This window comes from Hippocampus guttulatus, chromosome 20, assembly GCF_054856545.1.
Source record: "Hippocampus guttulatus isolate MCC_2025c chromosome 20, RoL_Hgut_1.0, whole genome shotgun sequence".
Classification (NCBI taxonomy): domain Eukaryota; kingdom Metazoa; phylum Chordata; class Actinopteri; order Syngnathiformes; family Syngnathidae; genus Hippocampus; species Hippocampus guttulatus.
The window spans coordinates 11,104,109-11,129,916 of NC_141280.1; the positions used below are offsets into that span (position 1 = coordinate 11,104,109).

The window sequence follows — 25,808 nt, forward strand, 5'->3', positions numbered from 1 at the left end:
ATGCTCAAAATGTGCACACATCGGCTCCAAGCTAAATTTCAAAGTCAACAAGAAGCTGTAGCATCCATTGACGAAAAAAATTATTGGTTCACGTCTCCTGTCCCATGGAAATCTATTTCAATTCCAAGCGGCGACTCTCGGTTCCAAATACGCATCGGCGCTCTGCGCCGACGCTCCTCTCTCCTCATCCTCAACTTCAGCAGCCATCCATCCAGCCGCACCAATGCCGACTGTCCAACAGCGCCAACATCTCCACTGAACAAAACGGGGTTGTGAAAAATGCTGCCCATTACAGGCGCAAAAAACACAAGCGCCCCAGGTCTGTCCAGCAGCAACAGTCAATGGCGTCGACATTCCTCCCAATCAAAATCTGTGCTGGTACAGGCGTGCTGCAGAGGAGGCGCAACCACCAAGCACAGATACTTCTCCTTTGACGAATGGCGTGGCCAAAAAACGCTGAAAACAGTCCATATCAGGTCCACATGATGAAACAACAAACAACATGTGACAAAACAAAAGACAAAAACAACAAAAAAGAACAAAAAACAACAGCAACCACCACACTGGTTTACATAGTGAACGACGTTTATTTCGGTCACAGCTGCGAGTTTCCTGGATTCAACATGCTCATCGCTGCTCTGCCATTGGCTTACCGAGCATCATCCTGGCCTCCAATTGGCCAAGAGGGACCTCACTGTCTATGTGTGTAGACAGTGAAGCTAGATCCGTAGCATCCGATTAGCTGCTCAGAGTAAATTGCTTATGGCTCGACGGACATTCAAATAAACGAACGTTTCCTCGAATGCTTTACTTGTTATCATGCAAAAACACCCACGAGACGCTTTGTAGTCCTCGATGGCCATAGTTAGCTCTCGAAGGATAAAAACCTTACGCTAACTGGAGCACTAATGAGAGAGAAGCGCTCCAGTTAGCGTAAGGTTTTTAGCCTTCGAGAGCTAACTATGGCCACCGAAGCGTCCCGTGGCTGGCTTAAAAGTTCATTGCATGCCAGGAAGTATTTGGTATTGTTAGATTCAGACGAGGATGGATGTTGCATTGCTAAAATGGCTACAAAACGGACCATTGGATGTCAAGCAGCAAAGACAAGAAGAGCTCTGATGCTGGAAGAGAGGGTAAAAGTGATCAAAATGAAAGACGGAGCAAGCAAAATAAAATACATTATCCAAGAAATTTATGTAAGTGAAAGTGAATGCTGATCGTAAATTTCGCAATTTCTTTCCCTTTTTTTCTTTCTACACTGACAATATGAAGTGTCAAATACGTGTGTGCTCATACTTATGCACTATTGGAATAAAAATAGAGTACACATGCGTTTGTGTGTGCGTGTACACATACATGTGTGTGTGTGTGTGTGTGTGTGTATGTGTGGGTGTGTGTGCTTACATCTGAGATCAAATTTGCTACAGTGAAAAAAACCCTGTTGTGAAAGATTTCTTGCTGCAAACATGATTTCGTTGTAGAGGACTTTCACTGTAGCTAATGTTATTAGCCTTCCGCTGGTGTCTAGGCCTATTGTGTGTTCGCTTCAACGTCGGGCGCTATGGCCCCAGGTGCCCGAGAAGTGGCGTCAGTTTCTCAGATGTTTTTTTTTCATCAGTTTGCGACTATTTTGTTCTGCTTCCCATTTAACATGGGTCCAATTCCACTGTTGACCGCGAGATGGTTGCACACTATTTAGGTACCGTAATTTTGAAAGACGAATTAATTGCATGAAGGGGGATAATCGTAAAATTTGATCATTTCAACGTTCGGGCAGCAGTTAAAATTCCTCTTGTCACGTTTCTTTTCATTACAAAATTTTACTTCAATCGAAAATGAAACCAAAACCACGGCCTCTGTGCCATAGAAAATCTTCCTCCATTCCAATTGGGTATGTTTCTAGATAAAAAGTTTAGCAATTATCTGCGATTGGCTGGCAACCGGTTCAGGATGTCCCCCGCCTATTGCCCGAAGACGGGTGGGAAAGGCTCCAGCACCCCCCGCGACCCTTGTGAGGATAAGCGGATCGGAAAATGGTCTTTAGCAATTAGTCATATTTGAGCAACAGAAAAACATTTGTTCAGGTTATAGATGGTTTCCATTGCTTCCAAATGATTAAGATAAAACCATGATTAAAGTTTCTGACCAAGCTTCTACACAGGACAATCTTTTCTAAGTATTCTGCTTTCCAGGAAGAGCTACCTATTCTCGAACCTGCATGTCCTTCTGTGATTGCATTATTTAGTGTCATCAATGTGCAGATTATTACTTAATGGGTATATGAAGACATAAAATTGATGGGAAATGGCTAAATAACTAACCTCGTGTATGGTTACAGGCTGACGCTGATGAATGCAAGCTCTTTCAGTGGCATGATGGGCCCTTGGTTTTGGCCATGAAAAACGGTGGGGTGTTCCTCATGGATGAGATCTCCTTGGCAGATGACTCCGTTCTTGAGAGACTAAACAGGTACACAAAAAACACACAGTCCGACAAACACTCAGTGTACATTCTTGCTGTGTTTTGTTTTTGTTTCGGAGTAGTGCCAATTGTCATGAAGTGTTGGTGTAACAAAAGTAAATAAAACCGAAATGGAATGATTTTTTTCAACTGAATACACTAAGACAAGATAAATAATGGGAATGGGTTTGTTTTTCTTTGTTTTTTTCTTCCAAATGGATAATTGATGGATGGAATGGATGTCACATTTTGAGTTTGAAGCCTGTAATAAGGTCCAAAAAAGCTGGGTAACAAACAACTGCAAAAGTTGATGAATGCTCCAGAAACATTTGTTTGGTGAACAGGTTAATTGGAAACAAGAGAATTTCATAATTGAGTATTCCCCCCCAAAAAAGCATCCCTGAAAGCCTCGGCTGTTCACAAGAAAGGATTGGGTGAGTTTCACCACCTTGTGAACAAATGCGCGAGCAAGTAGTCCCAACGGTTTGAAAAGCTCTGAACGTACAATTGAATATTGGGATTTCATCTTCGGTCCGTAAAATCATCAAAGATTCAGAAAAACCTGGAAAAATCTCTGCATGTAAGCCGCAAGGCCAAAAAACAACATTGAATGCCTGTTACCCTCAATCCCTCCGGCGATGCTGAATTAATTCTGAGTGCTGTTGATATAAAATGTCTCCCAATTGAAATAGCAACCAATGAAAAAACAAACTAACTATGGCCAACAGATGTCAGCATTGCGTCTCTCGGCAACAATCACTGCGTTTCAAAGGAATGCTGAAGTGTGTGAACATGGCAGACCTTTGGAAATTGAATTGTGACAAGAAGCTTCTGATTGATTGAAGTGTTTGCCATCTTAAATCTACTACAAAGAGTGTCAATGTGTTAATTTAATTAATTTGGATAATTTGGGCTTTGGATCGCTTTTACAAGTTGTTGCATATTAATAAACATGACAAAAGCTACAGCTCTACCACAGCGAATTGAATAATTATATTTTTAAATGGTCACCTCCTTGAATTGTAGCATAATCGCATTAAATCGAATCGTATTTTAAAATTGTCACATCCTTGAATCGTATCATAACCCATGTATCGAGAATTGTATCGTCTTGTGTGGGGACATGCACACCATGTTTACTGTGTGTGTGTGTGTCAAAGTTCGATCTTCCTGTTGATTTCGAAGATCAAGATGATGTAATTTCTATCGATTATCATTAAAAATTGAAGCCCAACACCACGAATATATTTAAATTTTGATATTGATTTAAATCGCACACAGGCGCGCGCACACACACAGAATGGTGCAGAGCGTCTGAAAGCTCTGCACCCCAACGTGCTGAGACGGGTAGAGGGTACACAGAGATGGAGGGAGGATGAGGAGCTGGAGGAACGAGAGGCAACGGAAATTTGAAGAAGATCAGACAGATAGGGGGGCAAGGTTATGGATGGCTTTAAATGAATAGAGAGGGATTTTGAAGTTGATTCTAAGTTTGACAGGGAGCGAGTGGAGGTGTCGGAGGATGGGGTGATGTGATGAAAGGAGGGGATTCTCGTGATGATCCTGGCTGAAGAATTCTGAACCAGTTGAAGTTTATGGAGGAATTTGTGATGGAGACCAAAAAGAAGTGAATTGCAATCGTCAATACCGGAGGTGACGAGACTGTGGACAAGGATAGCAGTGGTGTGAGAGGTGAGAGAGGGACATTACATTGGTGGAAATATGCGGACCGGGTTATGTTATTGATGTGGGAGTGGAAAGATAGTGAGCTATCGAGGATGCCACCCAGGCTCTTAACCTGAAGGGAGGGGGACACATTGGAACTATCGATTGTGAGGGAAAAACTGTCAGCTTTGTGTTGGGTGGATTTGGTACCGACGAGGAGGAGTCCTGTTTTATCGCTGTTAAGCTTGAGGAAGTTATGGATAAACCAAGGTTTGATTTCTGAGAGGCAGTGTGAGAGGGAGGAGAGTGGGAGGGAGGCTTCGGGTTTGCTGGAGAGGTAGGGTGGGTGTCATCCGCGAAGCAGTGAAAGTGTATACCAAAATTACGGAAAATATTGCCAAGGGGGAGTAGATAGATAATGTAGAGGAGGGGTCCCAAGACAGAGCCCTGGGGTACACCAGAACTTCGCGTGGTGGGATGCCTCCGAGTGGCACGAGGGGGGAACGCCGGGGCTCTTGGGCCCCAGATGCGGCTAAATGCCCACCAGCCGGCGGGGAAGCAGGTGGGGCCTCACCGGAAGGTGAGGCGCCCAGGGCTCGCCCCGCCGGAACGGAGGGAAGTGGGAGTAGCCGCCCCACAACCCTCCTTGAACAAAAATCAGGCGAGGGCCCTTGCGGGGCCCGCACTGGGTGTGAACCCCAGCGAGGCACCAGCGAGAGTCGTACCGGGTGTGGGACCCGGAAGGGGGGGGGGGCAAGTCCCTGACGGGGGCCGATTGCCCAGGACGAGGAGGGGGTACACCAGAAGAGACGGGGAAGGGTTGTGAAGAGAAGGAATTGAGTTGGATGAACTGAGAGCGGCCAGTGAGATAAGAGTGAAACCAGCGTAGGGGGGTGTGGGTGATGCCTGTGGTGGAGAGTCTATTAAGAAGGGATGAGATTTTTCCGCTTTTAGGTGGAATTCCGCTTTTTTTCAGTCAAAATGGACCTTTTTATATTGTTCCAAATCCGTCTGGTGTTATTTCTGGGCTGCCAGACTTATTTGTCTTCGGCAGACTTGGGACTGTTTACAAATCAAGTTTGCAAGCATCCATTTTGAATACCGTTTTTTTCTCGCGAAGCGTTAGTTTGTCGTGACTTTGTACATGGGCTAAAACCAATGTCTTACTTGTTGTGATTGGTCGCTATATCGGCAAATGCAGACTCACAACCAATCCGTGTTCGCCTTTCTAAACACCTTTTCCGCAAATTCTGAATGGTTTTGCACGAGGGATGTAGTGTATTGAAATTACTCGTGTAAGTAGTCTGTATTAAACAAATGCCGAATGTTATCGAGGCTCGTGACGAAGCTAACGTGCGTCAGATAGATGCGGATCTGAAAAACAAGTTTCGATGGGACTGGTTGGATAGAAAGCTGACGGTGTCCCCAGTAGGAACCAATAAAGAGGAACCATTGTATGTGCTTGTGTCGGATTTCGTGAAAAAGCTCGATGTCGCTGGTAAAGCTCTGTGTACAGTGTGTGACGATGTCATTCTATACGGAAAATGCATTCGTAACCCATCTATAGTAAACAGTTTGGGACTTCACTATCACTGTATGAGGTAAGAATCAACAGCTTATCATCACATTTACATCACACTTTTTGAATCCAAGAAATGAACAAATCTCAAATATGGCAGGGAATGTGTTTCCTTTTTTAGTTTTGATTTTGAGCAGCAAATTTGAAGTTACATGTTGGTGCTCACCAGGAATGCATAAGGAAAATTGCACAAAGGCCTATGTCAAATTTTCACTTGAAAGAATAGTGAACAATCTTGGGATTTTTTTTTCTGTGAAAGTTTCAAGTAGTGTGTACATTGAATACACTTCATCTTTAGCATGTTTAGTATAAAGTGCCAATTTTGTAAGCAAATAGGGAATGGTATTTCAACAAAAATTGTAAAATTTTGTTGATAAAATTAATGGTTTTAAGGCTTTAAAATCTCTAAAACCCATTAGCTTCCGGGGGATTTGCCCCCTGGGCCCCCATCCAGGGCGTTGCCTGCCGCCCTGAGCCCCCTGGCTGATTTTCAGATTTTTTCATCACTAGCCACCAGAGATGTGTTCCTCGAGCCGGTCCTTGGCCTCGAGGACCGGCTCGAGGACCGAGGGGCGGTCCTTGGTCCTTGGTCTTGGCCTCGTAGTCAAGTCCTTGGTCCTTGGCCTTGGCCTCTGGAGTCAAGTCCTTGGCCTTGGCCTTGGCCTCGGATTGCCGGTCCTCGGACACAATGAGGGATTAGAGCCTCGAATCCCTTGCATAAGGACTGCAAAAATCGCGAAGGGATCGAATAAATTCCATCGAAGGAAACCCATATTGATGGATTAACTCTGTCGCTTTAAAAGGGGCGGGTCTGCCACTGACAGGTGACAGTTAGCGCAACGTGTAAAGAGCGGCATCACAGTTAGTTTCAATCACGGTTTGTTGCGTTCGCGATCGGCAGTTTAAATAGCGTGTAAGCCTTTCTGTAACAGTGGTGTCTTTTATTTAGTTATTTTTGCACAGTCGTCACGTTTGTGCGGTCGCACTAGAATGTTTGTTTGAACCAAGTAATTTGCGTTACAGCTGGAGTCAATAATGTAGGCACTTCACTTCCGGGTTTGGCCGTTGGGATTTGGAGTCCTTTTGCTCGATTCCAGTTATGTTTGCTGAATGCTTTCTCATGTTTGGAATAATGAATATTGATAATACATAGTTTAAAAATCATGGTTGATTTAATTATTTATTATTATTATTGTGAAGTTGAGTAATGCTAATGTTAACTGTTGGTAGAACCCATGATGGCGTGTGTTAAATTCTTTCGTCAAATTGATCGTAGATTACACATGCATCGTCTTGGGAAGAGGATGTCAAGCCACATCAATACTTACCTGTATTAATGATTACCAGTCAATTAATCTTTGCAGTGTGAGATTGGAAAAAATACTCTGATGATGCCACATGAGTACACCAGTTTTTGATCCATTTATTTTTTGGAATAAACCTGGAGTACACAGCTGCTGATGTAATGTTCATTGTTAATGCATCGTTTTCAAACATTGACCCTTGAAACATTATACTTTTGAGTTTCGGAATTCTTGATTATCAATATCAGTCAAAATAGAAAAATGGGTTCCCATGATGAACGTTTACGGAACCCAACATTTGTAATCGTGGTTTCCCATTGGGTAATCCGACGGAACCGAAAAACGGTTACCATGAATTTCCGAAATCCTCAGGCCTGCTCCTGAATTATTTAAATTTTTGCAGCCTTTGTTTATCATTGTATGTATATGTTGTTGTTTGTGTTATTATCATATGCAATTGAATAAGTAGACCCTTTCAGAATTCGAAATTTGGGACTCTCTCAATCCATAATGGCACTCGTACTTTCCTGATCAGCGAGTCCCTGGGACTCGCTGCCGGTAAACTGTAAAATTATCACTGAGAGATTACCGCTTTTTCTGCAGTCAGTGATTGACTTCTATGCAAAGTCATTTCTCAACTTGTGTTCCGTGCCACGTCATGCCTGTTGAGTGTTGATTTACTTCATATTAAGAAACTACTGCACTAAAACAATAATTCATAAATGTATACCATATGATTTTTTTTTCTCAGTATAAATAACACGTACCCTGACTGTTCTACTCTTTGAATAAAAACACTTCATTCAAGCGTTAGGGAGTGCAAAGGGTTATGATGGAGGGGTGTTGCAAATCATGAAGACCTGCCAAGTGGTATGATAGCATTGCCGGTCCTTGGACACAACACTGCTAGCCACTCTAATCCCTGATTAAGGAGGATGGGGTGAGAGATGGTGTCGAAAGCTGCACTCAGGTCAAGGAGGATGAAGATGGAGATTAAACCAGTCTGCTGCCAAAAGGAGATCATTCGTGATTTTTATGAGGGCTGTTTCTTTAATGTGACGGGGACGTAGGAAGTGAGGTTGGAGTGTAGATGAGAGGCAACAATTTTTTCAAGAATTTTGGAGATGAAAGAAAGGTGAGAAATGGGGCGTGGTTATTGAAATCATTGGGATCTGAACCAGGTTTTTTCAGGATTGGAGTGACAGCTGCAGTTTTGAAAGGGACAGGAACAATTACAGTGGACAATGAAGAATGAATAATGACTGAAATGAAGGGAAGCAGAGAGGGTTAGCAGGATTTGACCAGGACTGTGGCGAGGGGATCTAGTTGACAGGAAGAAGTCTTGGATGTGATAATGAGGTCTGAGATTAATGAGGGAGGGGGGAGTTCAAAAGAGGATAACAGTTGACAAGGGGTAGGGAAGTCGGAGGAGGGAAGGGTACAGAGGAGCCCAGGTGCTTGTGGATTTTATTGACTTTTTCACTGAAAAATAGGAGCAGAGCGTTGCAGGTGTCAGAGGAATAAAAGTGGAGGGGTAGGGAGACAGGGGGTTGAATGATTTTGTTCCAGAGAGAAAAGAGAGTCTTAGTATTTCCAGTATGAGAGCAGATGAGTGAAGAGTAGTATTGTGATTTAGCTTGAGAGATGGAGTCCTTGTAAACGGATAGTTGAGCTGTGTAGATGTCCTTGTGAACAGTGAGACCAGTTTTTCTGTAGAGTCTTTCGAGCTGCCAAATTTTGGATTTCATAGAATGGAGATGAGGAGTGAACCAGGGGGCAGACCGCGTATTGAGCAAGCGTATTGAGGATGATGGTGACACCAGAGTTGTCTCGGGAAACCAAGTCATCAGGAGAGGAATCTGTGTCCGGAGTCAGGGTGGTGATCCATGAAGTGAGAGAGCGAAATGTTCATGTCTTTAATATTACGCTAAGAGATGATCCGGAGTGATTTGGAGATGGAGAGCTGGAGGGTAATGTTAAATGAAATGTGGAAGTCGTCCGTTTTAGGAAGTTCATCAGCCTTACAGTTGGAAGGGGGTAAGACCAGAGCAGCAAATTAGATCCAGGGCGTGACCTTTAATGTGTGTGTCAAAGTCTACAAACTGATGGAAACCAAAACTGTCAAGTGAAGAAGTGAAGTCCATGGTTAGAGGAAGGGCAGTATTGTCCATGTGTATATTGAAGTCCCCCAGGATAATTATATTTGTTGATAGAGAGGAGAGATGGGTGAGGACAGCAGACAATTCGTTTCATACAAGTTCTGTCTTTCATCTGGACGGATTTTAAAAGGAGCATAAAGTTTTACCTGTATTTTTCTACATTGAGGTCAATCCCAAAAGTGTTTCTTTCTATTGTCAGTGTTTTAGAGATGGAGAAGTCACTTGTCCTGGCAGAAAAAGGCAGTGGCGATGACAATGATGTGGAACTGATTAAAGCTGCTGAGGATTTCCGTCTGGTTGCCACTATGAACCCAGGAGGAGACTTTGGAAAGAAGGAGGTAAAACTGCAATTCTGCATGAGTGTGGGGGGTGGGACGTGAATACGTATGTGTGCAGTGAATTAATTTAACCTTGATCCCCCCTCTATGCCTTTATTTTACATAAAATCTTATGTCTAGACCTACTGCATATAGTGCGAAAATATCATTTTGTGCTTTTCTACTTGGACAGCTTTCTCCTGCCCTCAGAAACCGCTTCACTGAGATCTGGTGTCCACAAAGCAATGACCGTCCTGACCTTCATAAGATTATCCAACACAATCTATGTCCTGGGCTCTCACTCGATGGTAAGTTAGTTTGGAAACTCTCTCACACTGATCATTTGAAAAGATCCCAACTTTTTCCCAGTCCGGTGTGCTGTGTGTAAGGTACCAATGCAGGTTTCATAGTTACACGCTCCACAAGTATTGCAACATACTTTGTTTTCAGGATAAAAATATGAAATCAGCAACCCACTTCACAAAAATGCACATACTCCGACAGCCATTCCAACCTAAAAAAAAAAAAACGCAGTTCATTTTTATTTTGGTTTGGGGAGTCGACGTATCACATTTACTGCGCGCTTGTTTCGCCATGATAAGGGGTTAGCATTAGCGTCACATATATCCGCCGCCGCACTGATATTCCTATGGAGTGTGTATAAGCAGAGCACATGCGCAAGTACTGTAAATCCCGTGATTGGCTGCATAGCGTCATTGCATCGTATCGTATGATTGGCTGGACACTTGTCACTCAATGAATTACACAGCAAAATGATACAGAAAATAATATATGTATTTAATTCATTTGAAGTGCCGTCACTGCGCTGGACAGGTTTTCTTGTGCGCTGAGAGTGCGGCCAGTGCGCAGCTTAGAGGGAACATTGCTGACAACCATTATTTATTTAATAGTGGTGGATCGCTATTCAAACATTCATCAAATGAACATGCTGTTATTGATTTATGAAATTTTAATGAAATAAAAATGGCACAACCAATTTTCAGTTGAAACAGTTTTTAATCATACTTCAAATGACAAATCACAGCACACTTTTCCCACTTTGCGCCAGTCCATTTCAGATGAGCTCTGGCCCAGAGAAGCTTGCGGCTTTTCTGTTTTTAATGTATGGCTTCCAGTTTGCATTGGAAGAGTTTCAACTTGCTTTCGCTGATGTACAGGCAAACTGAGAATGGTTTTGTGAAGTGTTACTCAAGACAACATGGCAATATCCTTTTCATAATGATGCCGTTTGTGCTTGCGTTTCCGCCTGCTCAAAGGATCGAAGGTCACAGCCTTTGATGTTGGTTTTCAGCCTTGCTGCTTACATGAAGAGATTTCTCCAGATACTTTGAATCTTTTCAAAAATACAGTATCATACGATGTAGATGGCATTGTGAGTGACAAAAAGCTACCCTGCGCTGCAAATGTATTTGACCCTCTCCTGATTGCTTCTAATTTTGTTTTTGTATACTGTATTCATCACACTTGAACATTTTAGATCATCAAAACATTTTTAAATCTCAGAGACACCCTATTTAGTTTTTTTAGGCACTATACTCAAAAGATGATGAATTTATTGTACTTTTTCTTTTCCTTTTTTGTTTTATATTGTCCCATTTAGGTGGTGAGATTGCAGACGTGATCCTGGATTTCACTGAGTGGTTGACCCTTCAAGATTTTGGCCGTCATTGTATCATCAGCGTCAGAGACATTCTTTCATGGGTTAACTACCTCAATCCTGTGTGTAAACGGCATGACGAGGAAGGTGGTGCGGAATTGGACCTCAAGCAGGACACTGTTCAAGCTCTTATCCACGCTGCGTGTCTGGTTTATATTGATGGAATTGGTTCAGGTGGGCAATTCGTCTTCTACTCAGTGTTCTACCGAATAGGAAATGTTTGAAAAAAAAAGCCATATGGGTTTTTCTATTTCTTTTTTAAGGAACCACTGTGTCCAGTTCCAACAATGCTATCATGGCACGCAAGATGTGCTTGGGCTTCTTGCACAACCGCCTGAGCAAAATGAATAAACCGGATCAGGAGACACTTGATACACTCAGAATCTATGACAGCAGCCTTCTGCGAGAACCTCAATGGGGCAAAGAATTCTTTGGCATCAACCCTTTCTACATTCCCTTAGGTATAGTTCACAGAACTGCATTCTGTATTTGTCTGTCCGGATTGTATTTCGCATTCTGAATTGGTGGGTTAACTGTGCAGTCTCGTGGAAGTGGTTGTCAGCAATATACCATATTTTCCGCACTTTAAGGGGCACCTTCAATGAATGGCCCATTTTAAAAACGTTTTCATGTATAGGGTGCACTGTATTATAAGGCGCGTAGAATAGAAGCTACAATAGTCGCTGCGGTTGCGTTATACATCCACGAGATAGAGCTACGCTAAAATGAATTCAATACAATATAGCTTTATTTATATAGAGCTTTCACAACCGCTGCAGCTCCAACAAAGTGCTTTGCAGAACATTTAAAATACGTCCAAGAAATCTGAATATTGATCCATATTTAAAGCGCATCAGAAAAAAAGTCGCACTGTTGGCTTTTGAGAAAATTGAATGCTTCTAGGTGTGCCTTATAGTGCGGAAAATAACGGTACTTACATCACCACAGCATACTATAAATTACACCTATGTATACCGTACACATCGGTCGTGTGATGAAAATAAGATGGCAGAAGATGGAGGGGCGCACATCATCAATCACTTTCTTCCTCATAGATTTGAAGTAGTGTACTTGTAAGATGAAAAACCTTCGCAGAAGATATAAGCATTTTTAATGAGGACAAGCAGTATGGAAAACGGATGAATGAACCATCCTAATAAACTGTTTTTCTTAATAATAAAACAACCTAAAATAATATTCACCCATATACCTGAGGTACTAATATGTGGGTGTGAATATTGTATGTGGTTTTTCATTTTTACACTAATAATCAAGAGGTAAAAATTGTCGTTAAGATTGTTTGTGCGTTCCCTGACACTGATTTAAAAAAAAAAGTCATTTTTATACATTTGTGGTATTACCAAACCAAAATGCTTGTTTTGAAAATGCTTTCAATTGTTGCTTTTTCAGTATTATTAGGGAAGGTGTGTTGAAGCAGTTTTTCCAAAGTTAATTCGTAGCTCATTTTTACCATTCAGAAAACAGGTTCTTATTAAGGCAGCAAACAGACAGGTATTACCTCAACCCTATCGGCATCCTTGTAATTTTAATGTGTTACTTATTAATCTAGTATCCCATGTGAATGATGATGTAAACAGTGATATGAAGCGAGGTTCAGGACTGACATCTCTCATCTAAAAATAAATAATTAAAAAGATGCAAGTGGAGAAGACACCATCACTGGCCGTAAAAGCGAATTTAAACAAGTGATTTAAAAGATGCAATTGATAGCGCACATCTCAGAACCACAGGCAGGTCGTTCCAAATTTGAGTTGCTCTGATTTAAAAAAAAAAAAAAAAAAAAAAAAAAGCTCTATCATCTTGACTGAAGATTGACGCCTCGGCTTTGGAACAACCATCAGAGGGGCTATGTTTGTCCTAATAGCGTTGGTAATTCCCCCAAATTAACACATTGAAACTCACCTTAGTACCGCTTTTTCCAAATTGAGACATCTACCGCGTGTCCGTGCAGGTCCTCTGGCTGAGAGCAATAACCTATCGGATTACACCATTGGAGCAGGCACTACTGCAATGAATGCCCTGAGGCTTTTGCGGGCATTGAAACTTCAGAGGCCTGTTCTGCTGGAGGGATCGCCTGGTGTGGGGAAGACTAGCCTTGTATCTGCACTGGCGAAAGCTTCAGGGAACCATCTGGTCAGAATAAACTTGTCAGAGCAAACAGTTGAGTGTTTCTTCATGTACCCGTACCTGTATATTATGCTCTGAAATGATCCGGAAATACAAATGATGATGTATATATCCCTGGCAGGATGTCACAGATTTGTTTGGGACTGACCTACCTGTAGAAGGAGGGAAGGGAGGAGAGTTTGCATGGCGCGATGGTCCACTTCTGGCTGCTTTGAAGTCAGGGAACTGGATTCTCCTAGATGAGGTAAAACCCACTTAAAGCAATACACACATTGTTGCTTCATAGTTGTCCGCTCAGGTATTTTTGAATGCGTGCGTGTGTGCAGAATATGGGAATGAAATTCCCTTTGTTTTATACTAACAGCTGAATCTGGCGTCCCAGTCTGTGCTGGAAGGATTGAACGCCTGCTTTGATCACCGAGCAGAAATCTTCATTCCTGAGCTGGGCATGACCTTCCAAGTTCATCAAGAGAAGACAAAAATCTTTGGCTGTCAGAACCCATACACACAAGGAGGTGGCCGTAAAGGGCTTCCCAAATCCTTCCTTAACAGATTCACACAGGTGGGAAACAGTTAAAAAGTCACTGATTTTTTTGCTTTGCATTTCAATACGGTGTTCATTATGTAACTGGCTAGACTCCCGCTCAGAGTTACTGTCAGTATGCAAATTAGCCAGCAAATGCAAATCAGTTCATGAGATACAAACTAAGCAATGGAAAAGAAAGGCATTATTGAGTAAATTAAGCTCAGCAAAGCCTTGCTTTATACTTGGACTTGGCCCTGCTAGTGTTCTGGCTGTGTTGTTTTGGGATATGTGTGAATTTTGTTTTGTGGAACCATGGCTGTGCATTAGCATGGTGGACAATCACCTCCCCATTAAGGAGAGGATAATGAGCAGAAAGAAGTGTTCAAGCCTATGTGAACATGGCTACTGACATCAGTACATGTTCGTACGCTCACTTGTGTGATTGCTCGTGCGCACACATGATGGAGTCAGCATGCACAGGTTCACTCAAATGCACCTGCGCTAAAAAAATGCCAGTCAAATTGCCATTTGTTGGCCAGTCTAGCCCTGGCCACCATATTTTTTTGTAGCGGAGGGGTGTTATGGCTCTGTAATCTAGCGTTCCTTGAGCAAGATACTGCATCATCAGTTGGTGAGTGAGGAGTCAGTGTGAAGAGCTTTGAGCGGCTTGTAGGTCGAAAAGGACTACACAAGTGAATGCCAATTTATACCTCCCCATTTAACACTCTTAAAATTTGAATACAGCCAAACTTTTTGGAGGACACACATTCTTTAACTCCTCATGCACTTCAAATGAACCGTCAACAATTCTTGCGGTTTGTGTACTTTTGAGTTTGCCGTTGTCGTGGTGGCTTAGGTTGAAATCTTTCATGGCTGAATGCGTCTTTAAGCAAACTACCCACCTAGGTTTATGTTTAAATTTGTTGAATGTGTGTCTTCTCTTGTTCACTGCCAACGAGGCAACCACCTACCGTATTCTTCGGATTATACGTCGCCCCGGATTATAAATCGCACCAGCCAAAAAATGCATAATTAAGAAGGAAAAAAAACATAAAATCGCACTGGAGTATAAGTCGCATTTTTAGGGGAAATTTATTTGATAAACATACACCAAAAACATACATGTCATCTTGAAAGGCAATTTAAAATAAAAATAAAACTAGAGAACAACAGACTCAAGTGTACGATATGCTAACGTTACATTGACGCTTAAACAACGAACTGTGAATGTGCCTGGTATGTTCACGTAATATATTAAGACTTATTTAGACAACTATGGCACAAAGAACATGCTAACAAATTTACCAAACCATCAGCGTCACTCCAAATCACGAAATTCAATGAAATCTTCATGCTCGGTGTCACTTTTAAACAACTCCGCCAACTCCGGAGGTAGAAGATGCAGCGCTTCCTCTTCTACGTCGCTTACGTCAGTCATCGTCAGTTTTTTTTTCTCAGCCAATGTGGAAAGTATCAACACAGGCCGAGAGCAACCTCTTGCGTTTTAATGTGAAAATAACGTGATGTGTACAATGTGCGAAACATTTCACACATAAATCGCTCCAGAGTATAAGTCGCACCCCCGGCCAAACTATGAAAAAAAAACTGCGATTTATACTCCGGAAAATACGGTAATCCGTCAAAAATATGCCTTTACATGAAAGCGGTCCATAGTGTATAAAGGATTGGCCCCCGCTCCGCTGTTCTTCCATGCGGCAAGTCAGGAGTCGGGAATCAATTTTAAGAGGCTATACATGGAGCTCAAAGGGTTGTTGAGGACAACACCAACATGCTAACTCAGTTGTGTTCAATAGGAATTAAATGTATTTTTATGAGATGTTAAGTTTTCTTGCGTTGATAAGATGCCACTTGTTTAGCCCAGGTACATATTGTAATTAGGAAATAAAAAGTAAAATTAAAACTGGTGAAAAAAAGAGTTCCATTAACATGACACGTAAACATTAATATGAAATCACTATTGTGCAGTGTCTTTTTTCAATATTTTTGCAAGGGTTTTTTTTTCAATATTTTTGAGTGTGCCGACATTAACACCAACCATGATTTGCTGTTGTAAAGACTCTCAAATAATTCCCACTGCAAATCCCGCTCTTCCCACCACTATTCATGAAAAAGAAAAAACATGCACACCACAGATGCACTTTTTTTTAAATGTTTTTAATTGTTACGAGAATGGTTGGAGAAGTCACTAAATACAGTGACAGTATCTTTTAAGTTGGCAACACTGAAGACAAGTCACTGCTCTTGTTTTGCTTGCACTGCTGACTCATGGGAACAACCCAAGCAGCACATATCTGCGGTTTTAACTTGACATCAAAAAGGCTGCAGAGACTATGGATGTGACCTGCAGGCCCTACTTTTCTCAGATGTGCTGTAAGTCTTGGAGTTCATCCATACATACTGCATGTTGTTTTTATGAAATTATCATTCTTCTGATATATTCTTCTGAAGAGCTTCCTACTCATATGGAAATGCTGCGTATCAGTCATTAATGGTGACGAAGCAGTTGCACAATTAGCATAAATGTGATACTAATCAGTATTAGTCATCTTAATTGGCTCACCAAATCCAGCAGACTTAAACAGCTTCTTCCCTCTAGCCATTAACTCCCGAAACAGTCACTGACGTAGTCACTCTTCTTGTACAATAAATACTGCTACTGGTCACTCTAAAATGGTTCAATGATTTTCTGCACCAACTATACAACTGTCATAGTATTGTATTCTACCACTGATCACTTTAGCTCTGCTGATACTTTGCACATTGTCTCACAGTTGTCACTGGGTGGTACCACCGCACTACGGTTCACTTACATTACGAAATGTCCTTCCATACCTATTTGTCACGTCCTTGTTTATGATGATACGAATGTGGCGTGTTATACCGGAGACAAATTCCTTGTGTGTTCTACATAATTGGCCAATAAAGATGATTCTGATTCTGATCATGATTCTGATTCTGATTAGAATCAGAATCATGATCAGAATCGTCACCTTACCGTGGTGGAGGGGTTTGTGTGTCCCAATGATCCTAGGAGCTAAGTTGTCTGGGGCTTTACGCCCCTGGCAGGGTCACCCATGGCAAACAGGTCCTAGGTGAGGGACCAGACAAAGCACGGCTCACAAGCCCCTTATGATGAATATAATCAATGGCACTCAGTTTCCCTTGCCCGGACGCGGGTCACCGGGGCCCCCCTCTGGACATGGGGCCCGGCCGGGCTCAGCCCGAAGAGGCAACGTGGGTCCCCCTTCTCATGGTCTCACCACCCATGGGAGGGGCCAAAAGGGTCGGGTGCAACGTGAGCTGGGCGGCAGCCAAAGGCGGGGACCCTGGCGGTCCGATCCTCTGCTGCAGAAGCTAGCTCTTGGGACATGGAATGTCACCTCTCTGGGAGGGAAGGAGATGTGGTGTGCGAGGCAGAGAAGTTCCGACTGGATATAGTCGGACTTGCCTCCACACACAGCCTGGTTTCTGGTACCAGTTCTCTCGAGAGGAGTTGGACTCTCTTCCACTCTGGAGTTGCTCACGGTGAGAGGCGCAGAGCAGGTGTGGGCATACTCATTGCCCCCCGGCTCAGTGCCTGTACATTGGGGTTCACACCGGTAGACGAGAGGGTTGCCTCCCTCCGCCTTCGGTTGGGGGGACTGGTCCTGACTGTTGTTTGTGCATATGCACCAAACAGCAGCTCAGTGTACCCACCCTTTTTGGAGTCCTTGGAGGGTGTGCTGGAGAGTACTCCTGCTGGGGACTCCCTTGTTCTGCTGGGGGACTTCAATGCTCACGTGGGCAATGACGGTGAGACCTGGAGGGGCGTGATTGGGAGGAATGGCCCCCCCGATCAGAACTCGAGTGGTGTTTTGTTATTGGACTTCTGTGCTCGTCACGGACTGTCCATAACGAACACCTTGTTCAAACATAAGGGTGTCCATATGTGCACTTGGCACCAGGACACCCTAGGCCACAGTTCGCTGATCGACTTTGTGGTTGTATCATCGGATTTGCGGCCGCATGTTTTGGACACTCGGGTGAAGAGAGGGGCGGAGCTGTCAACTGATCACCACCTGGTGGTGAGTAGGCTCCGATGGTGGGGGAAGATGCCGGTCCATCCTGGCAGACCCAAACGTATTGTGAGGGTTTGTTGGGAGCGTCTGGCGGAATCCCCTGTCAGAAAGAGTTTCAACTCCCACCTCCGGCAGAGCTTTTCCCATATCCCGAGGGATGTGGGGGACATTGAGTCCGAATGGACCATGTTCCGTGCCTCTATTGTTGAGGCGGCCAATCTGAGTTGTGGACGTAAGGTGGTTGGTGCCTGTCGTGGCGGCAACCCCCGTACTCGCTGGTGGACATCAGCAGTAAGGGATGCCGTCAAGCTGAAGAAGGAGTCCTATCGGGCCTTTATGGCCATGTGGGACCCCAGAGGCAGCTGACGGGTATCGACTGGCCAAGCGTAACGCAGCTTCGGTGGTCGCCGAGGCAAAAACCCGGGCGTGGGAAGAGTTCGGTGAGGCCATGGAAGCCGACTTCCGGACGGCTTCGAGGAAATTCTGGTCCACCATCCGACGTCTCAGGAGGGGGAAGCAGTGCACCACTAACACTGTGTACAGTGGGGATGAGGCGCTGCTGACTTCGACTTGGGACGTTGTGAACCGGTGGAGCAGAGTACTTCGAAGACCTCCTCAACTCCACCAACATGCCTTCCTTGGAGGAAGCAGAGTCTGAGGACCCTGAGGTGGGCTCTCCTATCTCTGTGGTTGAAGTCACTGATGTGGTTAAAAAGCTCCTCGGTGGCAAGGCCCCAGGGGTGGATGAGATCCGCCCGGAGTTCCTCAAGGCTCTGGATGTTGTGGGGCTGTCCTGGTTGACACGCCTCTGCAACATCGCGTGGTCAACAGGGAGAGTGCCTCTGGATTGGCAGACCGGGGTGGTAGTCCCTCTTTTTAAAAAGGGGGACCGGAGGGTGTGTTCCAACTACAGAGGGTTCACACTCCTCAGCCTCCCTGGTAAGGTCTATTCAGGGGTGCTGGAGAGGAGGGTCCGTCAGGAAGTCGAGCCTCAGATTGAGGAGGAGCAGTGTGGTTTTCGTCCCTGCCGTGGAACAGTGGACCAGCTCTACACCCTTAGCAGGGTCCTCGAGGGTATGTGGGAATTCGCCCAACCAGTCTACATGTGTTTTGTGGACTTGGAGAAGGCGTTTGACCGTGCCCCTCGGGGAGTTCTGTGGGGGGTGCTTCGTGGGTATGGGGTACCGAACCTCCTGATACGGGCTGTTCGGTCACTATACCACTGTTGTCAGAGTTTGGTTCGCATTGCCGGCAGTAAGTCGGAATCGTTTACAGTGAGGGTAGGACTCCGCCAAGGCTGCCCTTTGTCGCCGATTCTGTTCATAACCTTTATGGACAGAGTTTCTAGGCGCAGCCGAAGCGTTGTGGGGGTCCGTTTTGGTGGCCTCAGTATTGCATCTCTGCTTTTTGCAGATGATGTGGTACAGTTGGCTCCTTCAAGCAGGGCTCTCCAACTCTCACTGGAGCGTTTCGCAGCCGAGTGTGAAGCGGTTGGGATGAAAATCGGCACCTCCAAAAACAATGATCCTCAGTCGGAAAATGGTGGAGTGCCCCCTCCGGGTCGGGGAAGAGATCTTACCACAAGTGGAGGAGTTTAAGTATCTTGGGGTCTTGTTCACGAATAAGGGCAGAAGGGAGCGAGAGATCGACAGGCGGATCGGTGCAGCATCTGCTGTGATGCGGACGTTGTATCGGTCTGTCGTGGTAAAGAAGGAGCTGAGCCAAAGGGCGAAGCTCTCAATTTACCAGTCGATCTACGTTCCAACCCTCATCTATGGTCACAAGCTATGGGTCGAGACAGAAAGAACGAGATCCCGGATACAAGCGGCTGAAATGAGTTTTCTCCGCAGGGTGTCCGGGCTCTCCCTTAGAGATAAGGTGAGAAGCTCGGTCATCCGGAAGGGGCTCAGAGTCGAGCCGCTTCTCCTCCACATCGAGAGGAGCCAGATGAGGTGGCTTGGGCGTCTGATTCGGATGCCTCCTGGTGAGGTGTTCCGGGCATGTCCCACCCGGAGGAGACCCAGAGGAAGACCCAGGACACGCTGGAGAGACTATGTCACCCAGCTGGCCTGGGAACGCCTCGGGATCCCCCGGGGAGAGCTGGAAGAAGTAGCTAGGGAAAGGGAAGTCTGGGCTTCCCTGCTAAAGCTGTTGCCCCCGCGACCCGGCCCCGGATAAGCGGTAGAAGATGGATGGATGGATGGATGATTCTGATTATAATTTTGTCCTTTTTTTTGTCACTCACTATTGTGACCCTGATTATTCTTTGTTTTTTCTAGGTGTTTGTGGACCACCTCACCAGCAAAGACATGGAGTTCATCGGAAATTCAATTTTCCCGGCCATTGATAAAGAAATAATTTCTCGAATGGTGGAATTCAGTGACAGCGTATGTTTTTATTATTGTATAAGAGCGACAGCACACTCCCATAACAGTTTGACTTTGAAACGACATTTAAAAAAAAAATCAATTGACAAACTATATTTTGTTACAGTATATTATATACAATTGATTACCTGCAAATGTTTTGGTAGTTTTTTTTACAAGATTCCCCCAAATAGAACCACACTAAAGTCATACCTCGGTTTTCAACCATAATCAGTTCCAGAAGGCTGTTCGAAAACCGATTTGTTCAAAAACCGAAACCACACTCTTAAAAAAAAATCTTTATTGAACACGTCTGCTCACGAGGAAGCGCCACTTTCTCGTCTACCCGAGGAAGCGTCACTTCCTCGTGTAAGGAAGGCGAGAGGAGTCAAGTGGTGCATTCAAGTGCGCTCAGTTTGGTCGAGAACTGATTTTTGGTCATAATCCAAGGCATAAAAAACTCAAAATTTTGGGTCGAAAACCGAGGTTTGACTGTATTTACTTTCAAACCCTGTGCAACTGGCATACACATCTCTATCCAGAACACTGTAGCTGCGAACAACCCAGGCAGCAAGTGTAGCATACAGCATACGCTCTCCTCATATTCTCAGTCTCGAAGTGTAGTCTCCTAACCCCTCCTCTCCACACCAAAATGCTGCCATTCAGTTGAAAGTTTAAAAAAACTAGGAAGTTGAAATTTCACACTGACACAAAAAAAATATATAATAAAAGCACTGTCCTAAAAATGACGGACATGCGGAAAGCTGAAGTCTGACGATATCTTAAGTACGGTGCATCGGAAAACGATTCACAGTCCATATTTTCTCATTTTTTGTTATAGCATTATTCCAACTTGGAGAAAATTTATGTCTTTACTCAAAACTCTGTACACAACACCCCATAAAGACAACATGTACGTACTGCAAATTATTTATTTAGATTTTTGCTAAATCATTACAATAACAAAATCACCTGTGTAAGTATGAACACCTTTGTCGTTACTCAAAATTGAGCTCTGGCACATCCTGTTTCCACTGATTGCCCAAAATAATCATGGACTTAGGACAGATGCAATGTACAAGTTTAACGTTCAACAATAGCCTTATCATGAAAGAATACCAGTGCCGTAGCAAGGACCAACCAACTAAAGATAATAGAGCACAGTTAACTGTAGAATGTGTGTAGAGTACGTTTACCCAAATTGCACTTATGATATTATCGAGTGAAGTGAGACACTTTGTGCCTCTGCAGCTTTTCCAGGAGGTGAGTGTTGAACGGCGCTGGGGTCAAAAAGGAAGCCCCTGGGAGTTCAACCTGCGTGACATATTTCGCTGGTGTCAGCTGATGCTGGCCGATCAGTCGCCAGGATTTTTCAACCCTGGCCAACATGTGGCTCTGGTATATGCGGACAAGATGAGAACAGAGGCCGACAAGGCACAGGTAAACATTTTATCTCTAGCTGTCTAATTGATGATTTTCAAACAAAATAATTCTCATTAGTGAAGAACATGGTGTTAAATAGTTCGTCTTTTTCACTACACAGGTGCTGGCTGTGTTCAGGAAGGTATTTGGGGAAGAGTTTGAACCTTACACGGGTTCCAGACAATTTCATATCACACCACTCAGCTTTCAGGTAGATCCAAATGTTAAAGCTACTTTTTTTCCCCATAACGACATGAAATCATGAATTTTGTTTGTCTGATATATCCCTGTTAGATGGGCTTCTCTCTACTGCAGCGAAGTGGTGGAGCGCCTGTGGGCTTAGATCCGCCACTCTCCATCACACATCAAGCCCTGGGGCCACTTGAGTCCTTAATGAAATGTGTTGAGATGAACTGGATGACCATACTGGTTGGGCCAACGGGCAGTGGAAAGACCAGTCTGGTGAGGCTACTTGCTCTCTTGACAGGAAACCGCCTCAGAGTCATGCCTATGAACAGTGCCATGGACACTACAGAGTTACTGGGAGGCTTCGAACAGGTAACTTTGTCGATTTATGTTGTAGCTCACTATCATTGCCCAAAAATCTTAGATGACAGCCATGTTTTTCATTCCTTAGGTGGATATTATGCGTCCATGGCAACATCTTCTTGAAAGCGTCTACTACTTAGTTGCCCTGGTAGCAAGGCGTGGATTGATGTCGCTGGATGTATGCCTTCAAGACACAGAGTTTCTACTGCAGACATGGGGCATCTTTTACCACTGGCTGAGGGAAGAGAAGCCCGAAAGCTCGACAAGAACATTGAACTTTGAGGCTGTAAACAAACTGGAAGTCATTGTCGTCCTCTTGCAAAAACTGAACACAAAGCTCAAAGTGTTCACAGGTAATGCGTCAGTGGCTGTCAATCATTCACAATTCTATGAGTAATATATTTGCAATTCCCAGATTACTTTGTAAACAAGAATAAGAAAAGCTGGAAGTCTCATTTACGTTTCTGATCACTTGCTGAAAAACCAAATGCAAAACTACATATGATGAGTTTACCTCACCTCACCATATGAACCTCTTCATGAACAAATTGGTTTACAAACCCACAGTGCTTCAGTTCGCAGTCACATCATCCACACGAAACTCTGTGGTGCTTTCTCTCACGAAGTATGACCCCCACTCACTCCATGCGTCGCATATTTCACATACAGAACCATAGCTTTTTGTGACACTCACTGTACTTAACCACACCCTGTCATGTTGTCCGGGCCCCCACTCTCCCTTGCGACCTGGCGTCTCGGGCTATGTATATGTATGTACTGTATATTTATGATAGTATCTCTTGTATGAACCCCATAGACATGTCAAAGCTGCAACAGGACTTCATGCTACTAAAAGAGCATATGTCGCAGTTGGAAAATGGATCGACCAATGGAGGATTTGAATGGTTGGATGGAATGCTAATCCAAGCCATGCAGGCAGGTGATTGGTTGCTCATGGACAACGCTAACTTCTGCAGGTAAGAAATTGTGAATATTTTTTGCAGGACAGATTTCAGGTGACAACTTTCGTTACGGCAGTGCAACAAAGGCAGAAGAAAAACGTGCACGCACGCACACACACACACACAATCGATTCATCCTTTTCTGCCCATGAAAACATTGCACTCTACTTTTGTTTGGATCGGGAATGCAAAAGTACAGTGCAATGTCATAAGAGTGCAGTCCTGACCAATGTTCCCTCTAAGCTGCGCAACTGCGCACTGGTCGCACACTCTAACCGCACAAGAAAACCTATCCAGCGCAGTAAACACACTGCAAATGAATTAGATGAATGACTTTTTTTTCTGTCATTTTGCTGTGTAATTCAGTGAGCGACAGGTGTTCAGCCAATCATACGATACGATGCAATGACACTATGCAGCCAATCACGGCATTGACAGTACTTGCGCATGTGCTCTCCTCACACACAATAACAATTCGGCTCCTTTCTCTCTCCTGTGGCTGCACTGTGGTTGAGAGGAAAGAAATTTCATCCGTGCTGTACGTTGCACAAAGAGCATATTTGACAATAAAGCTGACTTGACTTGAGTTAAGTGACACTAATGCTAACCCTTGATCATGGCGAAATGAGTGCGGTTGGAATGGCTGTCGGAGTATGTGCAAGTAAAAGAACAAGCGGTGAAACTGGGTGTGATCTTTTCTTTTTCGAGTGAGAAAGGTCTGCTCTGCAAAACATGCAGCTAAGCTAAAGTTGTTAGCAAATTTTCAGATGGAAAAATATGGACTAAATGGAAGCCCTACTACCTCAAGTCACAGATTCAGCAGAAGAGTCATCTTTAATGCTGTTGGAATTATACAAAGACTCAAGACGGGAAAACGGATTCGTACATTATTGCGGGAGAGCGCAAACAATCAGCAGAAAAAGAATCGGCTGTTCCACAGAAAAAAATCTGATCCTGAGCAAGTTAAAGTTCTCATTGACAATATATTACTTGCCATTAAAATGAATGCATTAATTGATGTTGTAATTTGTTTCTTTTAATAAGCCATGAAGATTTCTATGATCCCAGGTGTGATACTGGTGTGTGGCCACAGTGAGCACTTCTGAAATTTAGAGGCAACATTGGTCCTGACATATCGCACAAAGCCATTCCTCCTTGGATGGAAAAAAATAACAACAGATAAGGAACTGTTTGAAGGAAAATGAGAACAATTGAATGGAATTTTTTGTTAATCCATTCATTTCAACTGTTTTATTTTTTATTTTTTCCAATCAGCCATAAAATTATTTCGGAGCTCATGTATTAGTGTTGATGGGATGGAGCGAGAACCTTTTCGATACCTACTCACCAAAGAGTGATTATCACATTGGCACACAGGTGCATGTTCATACACATGCCCACAGGCATTTGCATGCCTGAGTTCTATGTAGTATGGCTGCAGATAAGAAAAAATGTCAGTAATGTACCGTATTCTCCGCACCATAAGGCACTTCGGAGTATAAGGCGCAACTTCAATGAATGACAACCTTTTTTAAAACAGTTTTCATATGTAGGCTATGAGGCGCATCGGATAGAAGCTACAATAGTGGCTGCGGTTGCGTTTCGCATCCACTAGATGGAGCTATGCTGATGGGAATAAAATATAATACAGTGAAACTCCTCTACAACGAAATCATGTTTGCAGCAAGAAATTTTTCACAATAGGGGTTTTTTCACTGTAGCAAATTTGATCTCAGATGTAAGCACCCACACACACAAACGTATGTGTACTCTATCTTTATTCCAATAGTGCGTAAGTATGAGCACACACTTATTTGACACTTCATATTGTCAATATAGAAAGGAAAAAAGGGAAAGAAATTGCGAAATTTACGATCAGCGTTCACTTTCACTTACATCAATTTCTTGGATAATGTATTTTATTTTGCTTGCTCCGTCTTTCATTTTGATCACTTTTACCCTCTCTTCCAGCATCAGAGCTCTTCTTGTCTTAGCTGCTTGACATCCAAAGGTCCGTTTTGTAGCCATTTTAGCAATGCAACGTCCATCCTCGTCTGAATCTAACAATAACAAATACTTCCTGGCATGCAATGAACTTTTAAGCCTGCCACGGGACGCTTCGTAGTCCTCGATGGCCATAGTTAGCTCTCAAAGGCTAAAAACCGTACGCTAACTGGAGCGCTTCTCTCTCATTAGCGCTCCAGTTAGCGTAAGGTTTTTAGCCTTCGAGAGCTAACTATGGCCATCGAGGACTACGAAGCGTCCCATGGGTGTTTTTAGCATGATAACAAGTAAAGCATTCGAGGAAACGTTCGTTTATTTGAATGTCCGTCGAGCCATAAGCAATTTACTCTGAGCAGCTAATCGGATGCTACGGATCTAGCTTCAGTATCTACACCAGTGGTCCCCAAACTTTTTCCTGTGAGGGCCACATAACTTTTCGCTTCTCTGATGGGGGGGCCGGGGTCAGTTTGTAACAGCAAAAGTGTGACTGCAAGACTACCTAGACGTAAAAATGTATTGTTTCCCACATAAAATCAAGTAACTTTTTTTGATACACTCGCGGTATTAAAGACGTCTTTCTTCTCGGGACA

General features: G+C 43.8%; 1 protein-coding gene across 5 annotated transcripts in view; it reads left to right on the forward strand.

Annotated features, from left to right (window-relative positions):
• mdn1 (midasin AAA ATPase 1) overlaps nt 1–25,808 on the forward strand; it is a 144,270-nt gene that overhangs the window by 40,155 nt on the left and 78,307 nt on the right. For all 5 annotated transcript variants that reach the window (XM_086100503.1, XM_086100504.1, XM_086100506.1 and 2 more), the window contains exons 31-44: nt 2,339–2,469; nt 9,367–9,505; nt 9,678–9,792; nt 11,106–11,336; nt 11,426–11,623; nt 13,135–13,343; nt 13,432–13,554; nt 13,675–13,872; nt 20,195–20,302; nt 21,533–21,721; nt 21,825–21,914; nt 21,998–22,261; nt 22,341–22,605; nt 23,070–23,229. In XM_086100503.1, the coding sequence (XP_085956629.1) occupies nt 2,339–2,469; nt 9,367–9,505; nt 9,678–9,792; nt 11,106–11,336; nt 11,426–11,623; nt 13,135–13,343; nt 13,432–13,554; nt 13,675–13,872; nt 20,195–20,302; nt 21,533–21,721; nt 21,825–21,914; nt 21,998–22,261; nt 22,341–22,605; nt 23,070–23,229 (2,420 nt within the window). The remainder of the gene's footprint in view (nt 1–2,338; nt 2,470–9,366; nt 9,506–9,677; nt 9,793–11,105; nt 11,337–11,425; nt 11,624–13,134; nt 13,344–13,431; nt 13,555–13,674; nt 13,873–20,194; nt 20,303–21,532; nt 21,722–21,824; nt 21,915–21,997; nt 22,262–22,340; nt 22,606–23,069; nt 23,230–25,808) is intronic.